This window comes from Larus michahellis, chromosome 4 (genome assembly GCF_964199755.1).
Source record: "Larus michahellis chromosome 4, bLarMic1.1, whole genome shotgun sequence".
NCBI classification, from domain to species: domain Eukaryota; kingdom Metazoa; phylum Chordata; class Aves; order Charadriiformes; family Laridae; genus Larus; species Larus michahellis.
The window spans coordinates 52,277,190-52,295,272 of NC_133899.1; the positions used below are offsets into that span (position 1 = coordinate 52,277,190).

Sequence of the window (18,083 nt, forward strand, 5' to 3'; positions counted from 1 at the left end):
TTATAGTTACTATCCATTACCATTTTCTATTTTAATCATACTGACTTTAAGGTCACACCAAGTTGGTTTTTTTGTTGCATAATGCTCTGGAATTTCTTTGTTGGAATGAAATGAGATATAAAATGAAGGCAAAATATTTCCTAGATCTTAGCTTCTCTCTGAAAGGTTAGTCATACTTTTTTACTGTCTTAATTTCAAAAATGGAATATAAGCCCAGATGAAAAAAAAAAAAAAAGAGTGAATTATTAAGAATCAAATTAGAAATATTCTTCTAGCATACTCTTAATGAAGAGAATAGAAAGGACATGAAAATGGCATTTTAAAACCACTCCCAAATGCTTGATTCTATATGTACATATACGTGTGTGTGTGGACACACATACTGCCAGGACTAATTTCCTCATTGGGTGTGTTTCTTTTACATACTCATATGCGTCTACTTTTTAAAAAGGTTTCTGAATTCACATGACCCAAAATCTCCTCGACACCTATCTTTCGTTATGTTTCCCTACTGAGAATTTAAAAGAAGAATGACACCTCCCTTTGCATTCAAACTCCATGTTTTCAGTGAAACTAGGGATAGCTACCTGTAACAAACGCTGTCAGTACAGGGACCATGCACTCTTACAATGACAAAGACGTGCTGGAAGTGGGATCGAATGTTCTTTGGGCTGAATGGTTGTGCTCCAGGCTCCTGGAAAACTATTGTCACAATATCATTTCCAATATGTCGTTTTCTCAGAAGCTTTAACAGAAAAAGAGATTCATAGGTTAAAACACAGCCTTTTCACAATTTTCAGTTATTTATTTGTCATTATTATAAATTACTATTGTTCATTTTTTTTTATTCCAAATCCTTCAAGCTGGAAACTGAATCAGTTGAAGATTTATATGACAAGTACCGGAATGTCAGTTATTCACCTAATAAATTTCAGGCTGAATTTAATCCTTAAAGTGCAACGGATTTTGCTGCAGAAGGTTGAAAAATCACATCAAACGCACTATGATCCTGTTGACATAAGACATGAACTCCTATTTATGTAACACAGACGTATTACTGACATTATTGCACAGTATTCACATTAAACACTTTAAAAATCAGAAGTATCAAAAGTGAAACTAGCCCTCTCCGTGTCAGGAAAATGAGCAAATCAGCTCATTGTAGGTACATCACAGGCAGATTTTTCTCCATAGGACTGTCTTCTATTTAATTATTTCTTCACTAGTAACAAGTAAAAGTTGTCCTACATTTTTAAAAGTTCGGCTACTTTTGAGATGGAGGAAAAATTAATTTTAAGTAGGCATGGTCCACCTTACCTGTTGCTTGTTGTTTGGAGTATATGGCAACATAGTGGAAACGTGGAACATAATTTCATAGTCCTTGTACGTTGTGTACAGAGAGTGAGTACCCGTTGAATCAGCTTCAGTTAAAAAAAAAAAAAGAAAGAACAAAAGCATCGTTGAAAATAAAAGTTTTAAAACAAATTTTTGTTATTATCAAAGAAAATCATCAGGCAAGACAAGAATTCCTACTCATCCTTGATCCTAGCTGAAATGTCAGCAAGTAAAAACTTACCTGGAGTTCATTCACCTGCCAAAGCAAACAACATATATAGATGGCATATATAATTTTGCGTACTTTTCCCAATGACGAACTTGTTAGAAATAGGGAATTTATACCAGAAAACCCTGAAGAAAGCCTATTTAAGCATGAAAAGTGGTAACAAAGTCTGAAGTAATTTTCAGACACCACCCAATATCTCAGGCTAACCGGAATGAAACTGAACCGGAAGGAATGTGAAAAGGACTTCAGAAAGGAAGGAAGGCAGATACTGCAAATGAATACCATGCATAATTAAGTATCAATGGACACATAACCCACAATATATATGAAAGAACAGAATAGCTTCTTTTAAACATAAATATCAGGACTCTAAATTAACTGTAACAAAGTCAGATAAAACCTTCACTTAAACAGGTGCTTTATGGATAGGTGCAGTCAAAAACCCGAAGAGGATGGTGGCATGCTTACAGCTGAGGATGGAAAAAGCCCACAACAATGACATTATGATGCTAGTATATTAATCAAAGGTACTCTCACCTGTTTTGGGTTCTGGCCACCCTATTTTAAAAGTTATAGAAGAAAGAGAAGGGATCCAGAAACAGGCCACAAAAATAATTATACGTGGATGGAGAGACTTCCATGTGGAGAGAAAATGATAAAAACTAGGATTATGAAGTTTAGAAAGAAAAAAAGAAGAGGGGATATTATTAAAGTGTTGGATGAAGACAACACTTGATTACAGACAAATTGGGAACTTCTGTTTTTACTTTTTTTCTCTCTCTCTCTCAAAAAAAAAGAGACCTTGAAAAATGTTCCATTAATTTAAGTAGTAATGCATTTAAAGCTGAAATAGCGAATATATTCTATTAAATATAACTGCTGTCCACAGTGCAAAAAGCCCGGTTTCAAACAGAATTTTAAAACTAACAAAATTTATATATGGAAAAAAGCATCCTGGTTATTTGAAGTTATATAAACATGCTACTATATTATATAATCCAGCTATTTATAGCAATATATTTTAAAAAGCTGTTAAATACTACACCTTGGCATTTTTTATTAGCAGAGAGATCCTGTTACTAAGGAGATAATAGCTTAGAGATTCATGAGGCATTTACAATAACATAAATACACAATTTATTTACTCAGATTTTGGGTATTAGCTTTGACAAGAAGTTTTCATTTTCTGTCAAATTCAGAATCATTGAATTGAGGTAGCTTTGCTGTAAATGAAAAACCACAACACCATCCACAAAATGAAATGGAAAGTTTCCTACATTACAGCTGAATAGAGATTCTGCATTTCCAAATCATCTATATAAAACAGAATGGGAATAAGGTGGGGGGCAGGGAGATTCCTAGAATTTTGTAAGAAAAAAAAAATTCAGTTAGTGTTTCAAGGAGACTGGGCTCTCTTTTCTAGCACTCGACATTGCCCTTATGAAAAACTAGCTAACTGCTAAATATTTTCCTTTTAACACTAATTACAACAGCGCGACAGCTGAAAGGGAATAATTTCATCTTGCACTCTACTGTCTGTCTGATCATTCCAACGCACACTGAAGGAGGCAGATGCACCTGGAAGTCCCCTAAACATCAACAAACTGGCTTTTTTGGGTCTAACTAAATATGGTAATTTGTACATCATCTTTCATCAACAGAGCATACAAAAATATTACAAAGAACTGGAAAGGGGGAGCAGGTGCAAAAAATAAAGGGAAGTGGGTAAGAAGACAGACAGGGGAAGGAAGGCCCCAAAAGAGGGGAAGGGGGCCAAATGGGGTTGGGGGGGAAGAGGAAAAGAATAAAGCAATTCTGACAAATAATATGCCAAAACAACACCTATGCATTTAAGCCAAACTTTCAGCTTTCCTGGACAGACTTCATTTCAGGCAGAAAGAGCTCTTTCTCAGAACAGCACTGGTTCTGCAGACTAAGTAATAAGGCTACAATCCAAGTGACACATTTAATGGTTCCAACTATTTACAAGTACTTCACAGGTTAAATACCTGTTATTCAAATTCAACTACAAAGAGAAGCCTGTAACCATTATGGAGTGCGTATCTTTCTCATCATTCAGATTTCTTTGTTCTTACAAGTCCAGAATACTTTTTCTGAAGTACAACACAATAATTACAGGTGTTTGCTTTAAATCAAATCACTGCCATTGCAGTAAAAGCCAAGACTGTGCACTGGAGTAGTATCCATCATTTCAAGGTCAGAACTGTAAACTAGCACTGCAATCTACTTTGATTTGCTTGTATTTAATGGAGGCCTGAGGGAGCTACAAATTCATTAGCACCTTTTCACACTGAAGACATCCCCGCCTCCCCCCATCAGCTTATGGCATACCTATGGATGCTGCCTTCTCAGTCTTGTCCCATTACTGGACTTTGGTACTTTGCTGAGGACTTGTCTGATCTTCTTTTCCTTCCATCCTTATTCACCTTTAAAAATCCACCTTATTCTTCTCTCCTTCCAATGTTTCTCAGTTATCTTCACAAGGCCTGTCTTAACAGACTCCCATTTAAGTGTTTTTTCCAACACCAACAGCACTCAAAACTGTGACCAATGCCAACAGCGTACTGCTGATAAATTGACCTCACTGAAGCCACAGGACTTCAGTGTCAGCCTGCTTCTATGGCAGCTTTTAAAACCTCTGCACTAGAAAACTGTATAAAAAGCAGTACGAGTAGAAAATCTAACTCACTGTTTCAAAGGGGAATAAATAAATGATAAAATAAACAATACTAATGAGGCAGGAGAAGGAACAGCCATTGCTAAAAATTGCAGCAGTGCTTGCAATTAAAGGCACAAGAAGAAGTTGTTTCAGAGCTTAATGTTGTTCCCATCTACCTTGGCTGTTAAAATGCCCTGCCTTACTTCTAGTTTCTCCTAGTTATTGGCCCAAATTCAGCACCTGTCAAACCTGCACTCCTTTCTGTTATACACACGGATTACGCCAAGCACTCATGTTCAACTTCTGTAGTACCCAAGTTCTTTTACGACACTATTTCCTAAGGACAGAATCCTTTATTTCTGCTTCTTAAGCAATCAAGGAACCTCTGACCTTCTTTGGCCACTGGTGTCCCTGCAAATGTCTGAGACCCAGCAGCTTCCACGTAGTTGAAAAGATGTTAAATAGTACAAGTTAAGAAGGTAATCGATCTGTATTATTTCATTAGAAACGTTGGGGTTTACTAAAAACCCCTAAATGAAAAGTCAATTTGAAGTCCATTAATTCCCTAAATTTTTAATCTATATATCTTTTGTGCTGTTTTTATGTTCTTTGCATGTCTTAACCAAATGTCATGCAGTATAAACATCTAATACAGAAACCTACCATTATTAGCTAAGTTTATAATCTCATCAAATAGATAGTTCATAAACTCCTACAACTCCCATTAATCAATCTCCTTCATTTCCTGCGCCAACCACTCTGTGGACACACATGCCAGGTTACCAGGCGTAGCATTACCCAGCTGATCCCATTTACCAATCTAAAATATTGAGAAACAAGACTAAATGAGGGGGAGAGAAATAGAGCATGCATTACAATTAGAAAATAAAGTAAAATGACTGAAGTTATAATTTGAAAGATTACTGTGATGTTTATTACTTTAAAGTGATGCCCATAAACTTCCTAGCAACCGTAGGATAGATGACATTTTCAAGGTCTGTTTCCTATCCAAAGTCTGCAGGCTGCCAGGAGATAGACTGCTTCCCCTCTGGTAATTCTAGAAATATACAAACAAACTTTAAAAGTAGCAGCTCTTTTCCACAGTGGCGCTGGCAAAGATCCAAAGCTAAAGCCCTTGAAGGATCCAATATACTTAAATAGGCTTTCAGTTAATAGGATGCATGAGATTCCTCTTTTTAAAAACTGGCTCTGTTACGGATACTTACCAATTAGGTCCCTAATTCTAAAAATTTCTAAGAACAACAACTGTTCTGAAACTGCATTTTGCTAGAGTAACTTTACTTTTCTAACTTTGCATAAATTAAGAACATCTTGTGAAAATTTCCAGAGTACATACACAAATCAGCTTTCCTCCACACTGAGAAAATCTTCCATCGTGTGTTACATCACGCATCTGCTTTTCATAAGTTGCAAAGTATTGCCAAAGCTACAGGAACGAGCAAAATAGCCTACATAGCTCTGACCTTTCTTGCAAGTTAATGAATAGACATTTGTTTTTAAGAGCATCTTTGCAATCAACTGTACTGACATTAAACAGAATTTTTATGCAGGAACATTTCCCAAGTAATGAGACCACACGAACTATTTCATGACAGTGACCTCTAGCAACAGAAGAGCAGAGAGCTGGAAAAGGGAGAAGCTCGCTTCCTAGCTGTAGACCTAGCTGTTTCAACAAAACCCTATAAACCTAATTCATGGTAAAAACCACAACCTCCTCCCTTTGCAGGCCTTTTTGTGTTAGGGCCAAGGCAGAAAGGACTGACTGATTACTTCGGGTAGCTATTGAAGATGTACCACCTGTCTGTATTCTACCGTTCACATATTCCCCATAACAAAGATGCAGCCCTTGCAGCCATCTCTGGTCTGGCATTTTGCCCACCTCAAGGTGGCTTTTTTTATTTTTTTGCCATTTCCTATGCAGAATATGCAATAAGGGTTTCTGAATGTAGCTATCCAAAGAGCTTAGTGTTGTACCCCCAAAACAACACGTTCTCTTCCACCACTTCCAGTCTGTGCTTTGCGTACTGGCAGAAAGGAAAACATAGCACCGTCAAGCTATATTATAAAAGTTTGTTGCCATTGTTCACATTTGCTGCTGTCTAAACCTGCTTGTTAAAGAACTCATTTATGCTGTGTAGCCACGTGTTTCCTCAGTGAGCCTGCAGACAACATAACCCAAAAAACTTCAGACAATGTAGGAGTTCCTAAACAGTTCAAACTGATGAGGTCCCAGGCATGTGAGACTGTAAACCTTGAATGAAAGAAAATGTAGGAAACCCTTTGTGAAAGAAGCAGTTTCCACTCAGAGCATTCCCCCTTCCTCTTGTAAAGCTTCTCTATTTTTTGTATTTTTAAATACAGAATGGAGCTGGTAGGTCTACTGGGCAATGTGAAAGACACATCAGCTCTCAACATGGAGTAGAAAACCTTCATTACCAGAAGACAACTCTTAAAACCAAGAGAGATTCAGGCAATTAAAAATTTACATACGTGTCCATTCAAAAGCTGCTACATTGATAGTACATAAAATCAAAACCTGACAAAATTCTCTCCCTGAGTCAGAAGCAACAAGAAGGAACTCAAACATTACTGGAAAATTCTGCTCTTTAAAAGAAAATTTCAAATGAGCTTAAGACACAGTTACAGCTTTCATCGGCATATCTGAGCAGATGAGTCAACTCTTAATCATACAGCATTTACATGTACTAGAAACCAGCATGTGTGGACTGACACCAAAAGAGGCTTTTTTTTTCAGATGTCTTAAATACCTAAACCAGAAGAAAGGGAACAGAGGATTTTACTTTAACTACTGAAAGTAACAAGGAGGTCAAAATATAAAACCAGAGGCTATGAAATAACAAATACTTTATCTGTTTTCCATACACATTTGATTTTTGACCTAGCTTATTTTTACAACTGATAAAATAATGCTTTGGAGCTGCAGAAAAGGAAAACCCAGCCTGACAATTTGTGTAATTCCAGTACAGGCAAGGAAATGCTACAGCAAGAAACTGCCTGCATCTCATCTGGAATCATGTATATAATCCTAGCGACTAAAATTAAGGAGACTGAATTCAAACTTGGACGAGTGCATAGGAAGGTTACCAGGTAATACTGCGGGGGGAGAGCGGGAGCAGAGAAATCCACGTCTCCCATACCAATAAGAGAGACTTGGCTTATTAAGGGTAACATCAGAGGAGACACAACTGCTGTGTGTGCATGCACTCAAGGGAATAACCACAACAGAGAGAATATAAGTATTGCAACTAAAAGAAAGCTGTCTCAATGGTAAATGTGTGTGAAATAGGTATTCATTTAGGTTTAAAACCACAGGAAGTTTTATGACCCTCTAAGGAGTCATGATTAGGCTGATCAAGACAGCCTGAGGAGATGGCAATGTGATCCCTGTAAGAATCAGGACACAAGGCAGAATGGCAGAGCACTAAAGCACAGCAAGTTACTGTACTTGTGATAGGAGATTCATGACAAGAGCACAGTTTTTGCTGCACTGAAGCAGATGAATGCTTTTCAGCTTTCATGAATCGACTCCTTGTTTAATTTCCTTTGCTGCAAGTGGGCAAAATAACAAAAGATTTCCATAGGAATTGGTTAGTTCCAATACTCAAAGAAAAGGCCAAAATTTTCCTCTGAGTATTTTTAAATAGATTTACAAATTGAATATAGCATGCACTAGCTGACAAACAGGTATTTCACAAGCTTGAGTCCAAAAGTAGGGAATTTCTTTTATAGATACTGTCATCCAAGATCATCTTTTCCACTGGATTTTTTTTTGCAATATGTTTTACTGTTAAAGCTGATAATATAACTGCCAAAACCAGTTTAATTTCCATAACTCAAAAGAAAAATCACCGAGGGCGGAATACATTTGATAGCAGGAATAAGACAAAACTGCCTAGAAGAAAAACTACGTGCAAGAGATACAGCAGAAAAGCACCTGATCAACTTGTCAAGGTGGAGTTACATAGATGGGTTCTCAAAACTTTTCTTGAGGCTGCCTATTAGCATATCATTAAAAAAAATTATGACATACCAACTGCATTGATTACTCTCATGATGGATTTGCAATGCTGATAATGATTCCATAGTTACTGGTTTCTTATTGCAGCTTTGGTGATAATTTCCTAACAAATTAGTACAAAAATCCAGTAAGTATCAGGGTTGAAAGACCATATGGGTATGGGTCAAATTACATACTTGCTCTGCTTTCACTTCCAATATTGAGCAACTGCCTTCCTATAGCAAAGTGGTGATTTTTAAGACCTCTCTACAAAATGTCAGTTAGCAACCATATGATGCATTTTGTTCACTTATGGGAAAACAAATGAAAAAGCCTTACTCTTTGTATCCAGCTGAGCACGATACTTTTCAAATCCCTTGAGTCGAACCCGTTCTCCCAAGAGCTGAAGAAACTCCTCAAAGGCTGGACCTGCTGATTCATTATTATACATTTCCTCTTCTGTGCTTTGCCCAGCTTTGCAGTACATGATACCCACCTTAAGCTGGTAACTTAACTGCAAAGGGAAAAAGATGAAAATGTTATATGTACACCAAGTGATGCAGCAACTTATTTATTGAATTCACTTCAGAGTTTTTATTAAACCCATAATTCACAAAGCAAAAACCCCACCTAATTACCAGTCTAATTTAAAATGTTAGTCTAGTTCCAAATACTCTCATTGTTTTACACCGTAATTGCCTCGATGATGGCATATTTAATCTGAAGATGTCAAAATGCTTCCTGAACTGAAACATACATTAGTGTGCCTGATTTTCAGGAGGACAACACTGCAGCAGGCAAATGATGAACGTCTTACACTGAGCCACGTGACAAGTGTTGGCTGAGAAACATCAGGAACTCAACTCTCAGGCTGGTTCCATGGTTGCTATCCTATACTAAACCTTCCATGCAGAAGGATAGGGCACAGCATGTGCTCATTTCCATAGTAAGTGACAAAACTAACATTCCCTCACTTCAAAAAGAAGATAAAGATTATTCACCTATCAGTGCATTCATCTGTTAGCAATGTTGGAAGAGTCCATGGCATTCAGTTGGCCTTCTCTGACTTAAAAATGCAGTAACGAAGAAAACAGCTAAATTGAGAAAACCTGGGAATACTTTGAAGATACTATATACCACCATAGACTTTCAAACATATCTGTGCTTTTTGGTTTCATTTTTCCTCTAATTTGGTGTTTGACGTTCCTAAAACAGCAGAAACTGTAGATTTCAATAAAGTAATTTTTTACACAACCATAATTGTGATTCTTCAGAGCAAACTATTCGCGCCAATTCCAAATTGATGCACACACAAAAGGACCACATCTGTGCCCTTTATGTCTAGACCACAGAAGTTACAGAAGGGAAGAAAGCAGCACCCACAGCCATTTACTGCCATCTCCAAAACCAATTTCATAGGCAGGAACTCTGACTGCCAGAGCGCAAAGGAGAGCCTTGGAGTTTATGCATGTAATTCATCTAGTAAAAATGCATACTTATTGCAGGGTAAATAATCTTCCCTCCCATGCACGAATTTCTGCAGAGGCTCCATTTTAAATAAATATCAAGCAGATCCGACAAAGCAAAATCACAAGAAAATCTATCAAAACTGGCATGAGATGTACAAGTTTGAGCTACAGTTTATCAGGAAGTGAAAACAGTTATTTGCAAAGGCACTGGAAACAGAGTGATCTGAATATACTCTGATTTGCTCTCAAAGCTTCTGTCACAGGCTGTGACACAAAAAGTTTTGAAAGTTGCTGGAATGACACACTTAATTAAACTGAAATGCATTAACTTCAACTTATTATATTTACAGTGAGATAATATAAAAGCCCTTAAAAGTGGTCCTACTCTGTCACTAGGACCACTTTTGGAACTTTACTGTATTTTTGCAGCTTTACTGTATTTTTCTTTTACTACCAAGGATCAGTGACGCAAGGGATAAAGTATTAGTAGTAGGAAAATAAAGAGGGAAAAAAGAAGGGTAAAGATCAACCCGGCTTGATTACTCACACTGAAGAAGTTAAGCACATGTAATGATTCACAGTTCTAGGTTGTGTCTTTTTTACCCTCCATAACGTCCCCCATTTTATCATCTGACACAACTACCTGACTTGCATCTTCTAAATATGTCCAAATTTCTTATGATAAAATATCGTATCTACAGCATAGAATCACAGAATGGTTTGGGTTGGAAGGAACCTTAAAGATCATCTAGTTCCAACCCCCCTGCCATGGGCAGGGACACCTCCCACTAGACCAGGCTGCTCAAAGCCCCATCCAGCCTGGCCTTGAACACTTCCAGGGATGGGGCATCTACAACTTCCCTGGGCAACCTGTTCTAGTGTCTCACCACCCTCACAGTAAAGAATTTCTTCCTAATATCTAACCTAAATCTTCCCTCTTTCAGTTTAAAACTGTTACCCCTCAATCCTATCGCTACACTCCCTCATAAAGAGTTCCCTCCCCATCTTTCCTGTAGGCCCCCCTTAAGTACTGAAAGGCTGCTATAAGGTCTCCCTGGAGCCTTCTCTTCTCCAGGCTGAACAACCCAAACTCTCCCAGACTGTCCTCATCTCAATATATTTCTTATCAAAAAGAAACATTCACAGGCCAACTTCCAAAATTGCAACTGAAAGGAATAATACTGATTAAAAAAAATTATCAATTTTTTGCCTTGAAGTCATGTTTCTATTTCCTTTTCTCTCATTGTTAACTATTTTAAATGTTTTCTGTGTAACTATAAAGGAAATATGCTCTTTCAGCACTACAGACCCAACCAAAAATATTCACCTTGAAGAATGAACACTGCATAATTTGAGCACCAAGATATTAAGACTTGAAGCAAAGACATTTATTGTTAAAACAAATACCAAGCACATACAAATTAATGTTACAATTTTATTATTACGATTATTTATTTCAACTCCCTATTCACTAAAAAAAAAAAACCAAACTAAAGTTCAAAACAACCGTCAGTGTACACAATGCTCAAAACAATCCCGACACAGATGGATGGCACATGCTTTTTTTTTTGTGGTGATATATTCTGCATGATAACTGTTTAATTAAGATTTAAATTTTTTCTGGAATCACAGGAGCTACATGGGATTTGCAGGTACATTTTTACGATCTCTGCTTAGCTAGCAAACTACATGATCCCACTCACTGCAAGCTGATTGCCTCACAGAAGCCAAACTTGGCCAACAGGCTATGTGCTCTACAGAGAACCTGGACCAGCTACTGGTGACACGTGGGAAGGGAGGAGAGAGGAGGGGAGCGAGGACGGGTGGCAAGAGGTAGCACTGCTGCTGCTTCTGCCAGAACAACTGCCATCACTTCCCATATCATCAGTAGCAGGTCCCTTCTTGGACCATTCCGGCAACATTTACTTCTCAGATATGCTCTCTTTCCACTCCCAGCGAAATGTTTCATGGGACCACAATGCTTTAGCTGCACTGCTAATTACAGTAGTTTCTAGTAATTTAACTTAAGTTGGGACAAAGAAAAACATGCTCACTGAGCATGCCTACACAATTTAAGCTTCGAGTGGGGGAAGTATTTTTAAGGGCATAAACATAAATGGGATCTGCAGCATCCACGAGCAACCAAACAACTGTCCCTTATTGCTTCAAAAATGTCAGCCTAAGAAACTAAATAAGGGCTACAGAAAGAGCATGATATGCCTTCTAGCTGTGTTCTTAGATTTGCTGAACTTCAAAAAAAAGAGTTTCATAAGGACAACACAAGCTGGTGTTCCTGAATCAAAAAAAGCGGATCCGAGGGAAGAAAGGCATGCAGTCTCCATTACTACACCTGCTTCTGATAAATCTACGGTCCTTAAAAGTGTATTAACTCCAAGTAAAAGCTAAAAAAGGAGTTGAAGAATGAATTCTGCTGTGGTAAAACTCCTAAAGTAGCAGCTTCATTTTAATAATCTTAAAGTATTTACATATTTATATGTGGGAAAAGCGCACTCCAAGTATTTGTCTAGCACTCAGTGAAAGACAGCAGAAAGCACATCTTGGATTTAACCAGTCAGCAAGTTCATATTATAAATACGGAATTATATTAAAAACTGACTGACGTTTTGCAGTATTTCTGTGAATAAGGAATTGCCATAAAGATAAACTTCTTCTGGAATAAATCAGTAATTGCCCTGATATTCAAATTTTTAAATCATATTTGGAAGTAAACCCAAAGTAAGTTACCATGAACTCTGCATTCAAGGCAAAGATTAGTAGATGGTAATTAGCCAGGAAGCTAGCGCAGCCCTACGGAATGATTGGATTGCTTTTTAACACAGAACCATTCAGATGAATGCATTTTAATAAAGCCAATAAAAGAACAGCTAGATGACAAGCAATGTGGGCCATATGTACAGAACAGCAGATGTTCCCGTGACTCTAGCAATCCAAGGGGAAGTAAGGATCATGCAACCTGACATACAACACCAGTACAAAATTGGGGCAAGAAAAATATTCCCATTCTGACACTAGATGTCATATTCAGATATTGAAAAAGTTCAAGAGACAGAACTCAGCCATATTAGTGATAAGAAATTCAGAGAAAATATGTTGCAGTGAAAGACTTGAAAAGTGCAATCTGTTTAGTTTATCATAAACAAGACCAACAGATGATTTAATTGCTGCATACAAAAACCTTTGCTGGAAAAAATCTCACACCATAATGACTCTTAAGATGTAACAGAGAAAGATATCAGAAGTCTGGAAGTCGAAAGCAGATAAATTCAAATAAAGAACTGCAAATTCTTAAATATGAAAACAACCAACTGCTTTAAAACCTCACTCAAAATATATAAAAAGAGAGCCTATCTTAATCAAAACTGGTGCACGCAAATTTGCTCACTGAAGGGGCTACTGGGTGAAATTTAACTGCTAAGTCAGGCTAAGGTCACTTTATAATCTTAACTCTTAAATTTACAAAACATCTTGTTTGCTATATCAAACAGGCACCTGTTTGTGCAGTAATCAAACAGTGCGACACTCAGCAAGAAGTGATAAACATTCTGTATACCTAATTAGTGGAGCAGCTGTTACCCAAATTTTTCTGTTAGCTTGGAATTGATAAAAAAATGCAGCTTCTAATTAGTACAGAGTGTGCTTATCTTTTTCTGTTAGAAGTGTCAAACTGTTTCATTACCACACAAAACCAGAAAATACTTTGATGTAGATAATACAATTTTAACTATCACTTGTCCTTAATGATTTTCAAAAGTTCAAGTAGTAACAGAAAATCATACTATACGCTATGCTGTGGGAGCTTAATGACATACAGGATATGAAATAAACATAATTTAATCTCACACTTTTTTAGACATAACTGACTTCTGAAGCAAGTTACACTAAATTACTTTTCAAATTAGGTATTTACTGGAAATAATTCTGGAATTTATTTCTTTAATTAGAACTTTTTGCTAGATTTTTTTTTTGTTTGTTTGTGAAAGTCTTCCCATCAGCACTATTGGACTTGCAGACTCTCAATGGGCATATCTGGAAAGTACCGATCCTTGAATCCAAAGGCTCAGTTATGGAGCCATATTAAATTAAATTCCAACTTTGGAAAGAGACCGAAAGATATCCTTGAGTCTTCAAGTGCCTGATAAAGTTGATTCTGGATGAAGGGTAGATTAGGTTTAGGCTCAGATAACAAATCATAAATACTGAATATGTGCATATTTGGAATCACTGCTCTAATCATCTAAGGAAAACACTCAGGCCTCCAACTTACTAGGATCTCATCATGTGAAAGAGAATAGTTATAGTAAGAAGCATAAGCATCTAAAAATTCCGTCCTTCTTTTAGCAGGCTATATGGTAAACCTCCCTTCCTCAACCTTGCTGTCTGCAAGCGCATCGCAGTGTTGTTCTCTGTGGGAGCCAATAAGCACATGCAGGAGATACAGCTGATACAGAGTATACTTGAATTTCCAAGAGACATTTAACAAAGTTTCCTCTTCAGAAAGTCTTAAAAACCCTGAATAGCCAGGGTACAGAAAAGGAGCTCACTTAGACGCGTAACTTGCTAAAAACCAAAAAGGAGCTGAAGAAAATGATCAGTACAGTAAGGCAGGAACGTGAACTTGGATATACAGTATTCGACACACGCTTTAGCAATCTGATAGATGAGATGAATAGTAAGGTAACTAATTTGCTAACGTTACCTAATTATTACTCTACAGTACTGGAGTTGACAACTGGCTATGAGAGCTACCAAAGGAATTTATGATGGTGGATAACTGGGCAGATGAACCTCTATTCAAGTAAAGCTTGAAGTGATCTATGTGGTACAAAGATACCCAACTTTGTATCCACAGCAACGAGTTCTGACACCCATAAGGAACAAGATCTTAAGTGCTCACGAAAAGATACTTTCAGTGTTCAGTAGTAGCCATAATGAAATAAAAGTATCAGTTAATATTAGAGAGAAGAAAGCATAAGAAAGCATAGTAAACCAAATTTTTTCCCCATTTTCAAAGCTGCACTGTTTTGAAATAGATGTGGGAGAGGAGGAGGGGAACTGGAAAGCTCCAGAGAAAGGCAAAAGCATGACCAGAAGTACAGAACAACTTCTGCATGACAACTAACTAAACTAGTACTCATCAAGCTGGTAAAGCAGAGGGGTAGGATAGAGAGCCCTATAAAAGCCTACAAGCTATCAGGAGCTAGTAAAGCATCCCTCCATGTTCCTCCTGTTCTCATACCCTTAGCCAGGCACCACCGTTGGTCGTGGTCGGTGACAACACTGGGCTGCACCTACCTTGGGCTGACCACAGATAACCAATTCCCAGTTAGCATGGATGCTCTGTGATAGCCACAGCTACCCATTTCCTCATCCTCTTGTATCTTGTTCTTAGTGAAAGAGATGAGGTTTGAAACTAACTAGAGGAAAAGGTGTTTTGCTCAAGTTTTGCTTCTGGTAGGTATTTATTTGGGGATTCTCTATCTTGTCCATTTTAACAACCAAACCACACGGAGGCTGACAAAATCTTCATAATAATCACTTATAAATCTGTTCAGAATAGCTACATGCTCTCCCTTGTGAGGCAGATGATGATTAGACCTTTTTCAATTTTATGATGGCAATGTCAGATTGACAGCAAGAAGAAATAATAACATAGATACTAATTCCATGCAGGAAAGTCTGATCACGAGAAGCAAAAAGGACCAGGAGAAAGAGAGTCTCAGTACTCAGAGCTGTTAAGTGTCACTGTCAAAGTTTTTTATCACTTTACTCATGGTCTTTCATATTTTGATAAGTCTAAGCTATACAGCTAAAGAGCCTCGGTTCCATCTTTAAGACACCAGGGGACTATTACCTAATTGAAAACTGCTCGCATGAAGAAGTGGCGTAGAATATTTTGCGATGTAGCTTGGTTTCAGGGGAAGGAGAAAGAAAAAAAAGAAAGAAAAAAAAGACAGGCAGTACCCTAGCAATGGTTGTGCCAATACAATATTACAACAAAACATATAGTAACATGGGAGATTTCTAGTCTCATTATAATAGCAATAAAACAACCAGAACAGAACTCACTCCTCCCCCAACTCTCTTTGAAAAACAATCACTTAGTCTCTTTTAAAGTAAATCAGAATGGACAATTGCCGTAATATTAATCTAAAACTTCAGACTACTTAGACCAATTAACTTGATTGCATACATACCAAATGTATATACCAAATATTCTGCAAAACCTGGGGGAAAGACATGCAACAACTCTTCCTACAGATGACAAGCTTTAGTTTAAATGAGGCATTTTAATTGACTGCCTCTAATCACTTAAAACTAAATGGCAATTTTGCAGTTTATGGCAATAATCTGACAGTTTACGGCAATCTGTCTTGTTCTGTAACTCTGCACTTACCCCTTGTTCATCCAGCTTCATAAGCTGTTCTGTGACTTTCGGAGTGTTGAAGGCCAGCCTTAGGCAATGGATATTCAGCTCAGGAACCACATATTCCAGCACTTCTTTTAGGGGAAGTCCCCTGGCTGTGCAATGCTTTGCAGTTGAAGGGATAGCATCTTCCAGCACGGAGCCTCTTAATGTCATAAGCTAAGCATACAAACAAAACTAGCTTATATATTGAATTATGCACTGAGAAAGGGTTGCTTAGCAATAGCAGTGGAGCAAAACGTCCTGTTTTTCTAATTCTCAATAGAGACTGATGACATTAAGTAACTTATGTTGCATGAAACACACTGATACGCAATATGTCACTCACTCTGATAGCTAAGAGTAGTCAGAATATTTCAAATGATTTAACAGATTTAAGTTTTAGAGGAAACTAATACCTGGAGAAGATTAGCAACAGTATTTCTAGCAGAGCATTTCCAAGTAATAAAAGCATGCTTCCCAGGTCTACCTGCTGTCACATAAAAGAGTGGAGAAAGTAGTTTTCCTCCTCTTTGTTTGCTTGTAGCTAATAGAGCTCCTGTAAGTTTCTCAAGCTTTAACCAAAACAACCTTCACAGTTTCCTCTGTATTGGATGTTACGGAATAACTCACTCACTGATAAGCTTACTTGTATTCTGTGTAATATAAACATGCAGCATAACTCTGTCAGGAGATTCCTGGATTATGAGTAGTAGAGGAGACAGAAATCTATTATTAATGTTGAAAAGCACACAAACCCACACATACCACCAGGTTTTGCCTGCTGACTTCTAGCTTTTTTTACTATCATTCCTGAACTGCTTACCTCACTGGTTCTGAATATGATCCGGTAGTTGTATTGAGGTCCATTTTCTTTGATTTCCTCTGGCTTCTCTCTTCTTATACTCACAGCTACTGGACCCAGGTTCTCATCTGCCCCAAAATAGTTCCAGTGTTCTTGCATACAAAAAAAAAAAATAAACACAGAAATAAGAGATAAAACTCCATCTTAGCTTTTACACTTCAACTGTATTTTCATGCTTAGTTGTTATATTGGAAATAAACTGCCCGCGTAACTAGGGTCAGTAAGAGCATGTCTTCAGTGGTACCAGGATTTCATTCTCGTGCTTCAGCTCTCTAATGAGCTCTGTTTATACAAGAAGGCTGAAATCCAACATTTCATCTCTGCTTAAACAGACCTAAACCAGGATACACCTCTTACATTGGCTTGTATATCAAAATCTGTTTCATTCACATTGAGTACAATGAATTTCCCCCCCTTAGAAATAAAAACAAGGAAGCCAAATGCACCGAAGTGGGAAACTCAACACTCTTAAGTTAAAATGGGAATGGCAAACAATTGTACTTAGCAAAGGATGTAATTTACTTTTATACAGAAAAAGCAAAAAACAGTCAAACAAGTTACCCAATTATAAAAGGGGAAAAACTGACGAAGCTGAAAAAGAAGTTACAGACTTGTTCATAATAAAAAAAAAATAATAATCAAAGCATAGTACCAAAGAAAAACAGAATAAAGCACAAGAAACATAGGGACTAGCATAAATATTTAACAGTGAAGCACTGAAGAACCATAGGATTAAATTTAAAGTGCTAAGAGTTGAGTCTAAAACTAGCCTCATTGGGACGATGGCAGAGAGGAGAATACAGGGCTGGAGAAATTGCTCACTAGCTCAACAGTAGATTATTTGAGATACATCTTTATATTTGTTTAACTATACACATGTGAAGCCAAGCTTTACATGAAAAAATATTAGAAGAGTGCATTTATAAAAATTAAAGCTTAACGATTTAAGAGATTGGTGTTGAAGGCTCTTCTATTGAGCCTTCTGAGTATTATGAACTATCTTGACTGATGACAGAGGTACGTTACCATGAATGCAGCAACA

General features: G+C 37.3%; 1 protein-coding gene across 22 annotated transcripts in view; it reads right to left on the reverse strand.

Moving 5' to 3' along the window:
- SIPA1L1 (signal induced proliferation associated 1 like 1) overlaps positions 1–18,083 on the reverse strand; it is a 219,458-nt gene that overhangs the window by 49,806 nt on the left and 151,569 nt on the right. For all 22 annotated transcript variants that reach the window (XM_074584794.1, XM_074584793.1, XM_074584792.1 and 19 more), the window contains 5 exons: positions 17,003–17,133; positions 16,168–16,356; positions 8,623–8,797; positions 1,318–1,421; positions 588–745 (listed from right to left, as the gene is read on the reverse strand). In XM_074584794.1, the coding sequence (XP_074440895.1) occupies positions 588–745; positions 1,318–1,421; positions 8,623–8,797; positions 16,168–16,356; positions 17,003–17,133 (757 nt within the window). The remainder of the gene's footprint in view (positions 1–587; positions 746–1,317; positions 1,422–8,622; positions 8,798–16,167; positions 16,357–17,002; positions 17,134–18,083) is intronic.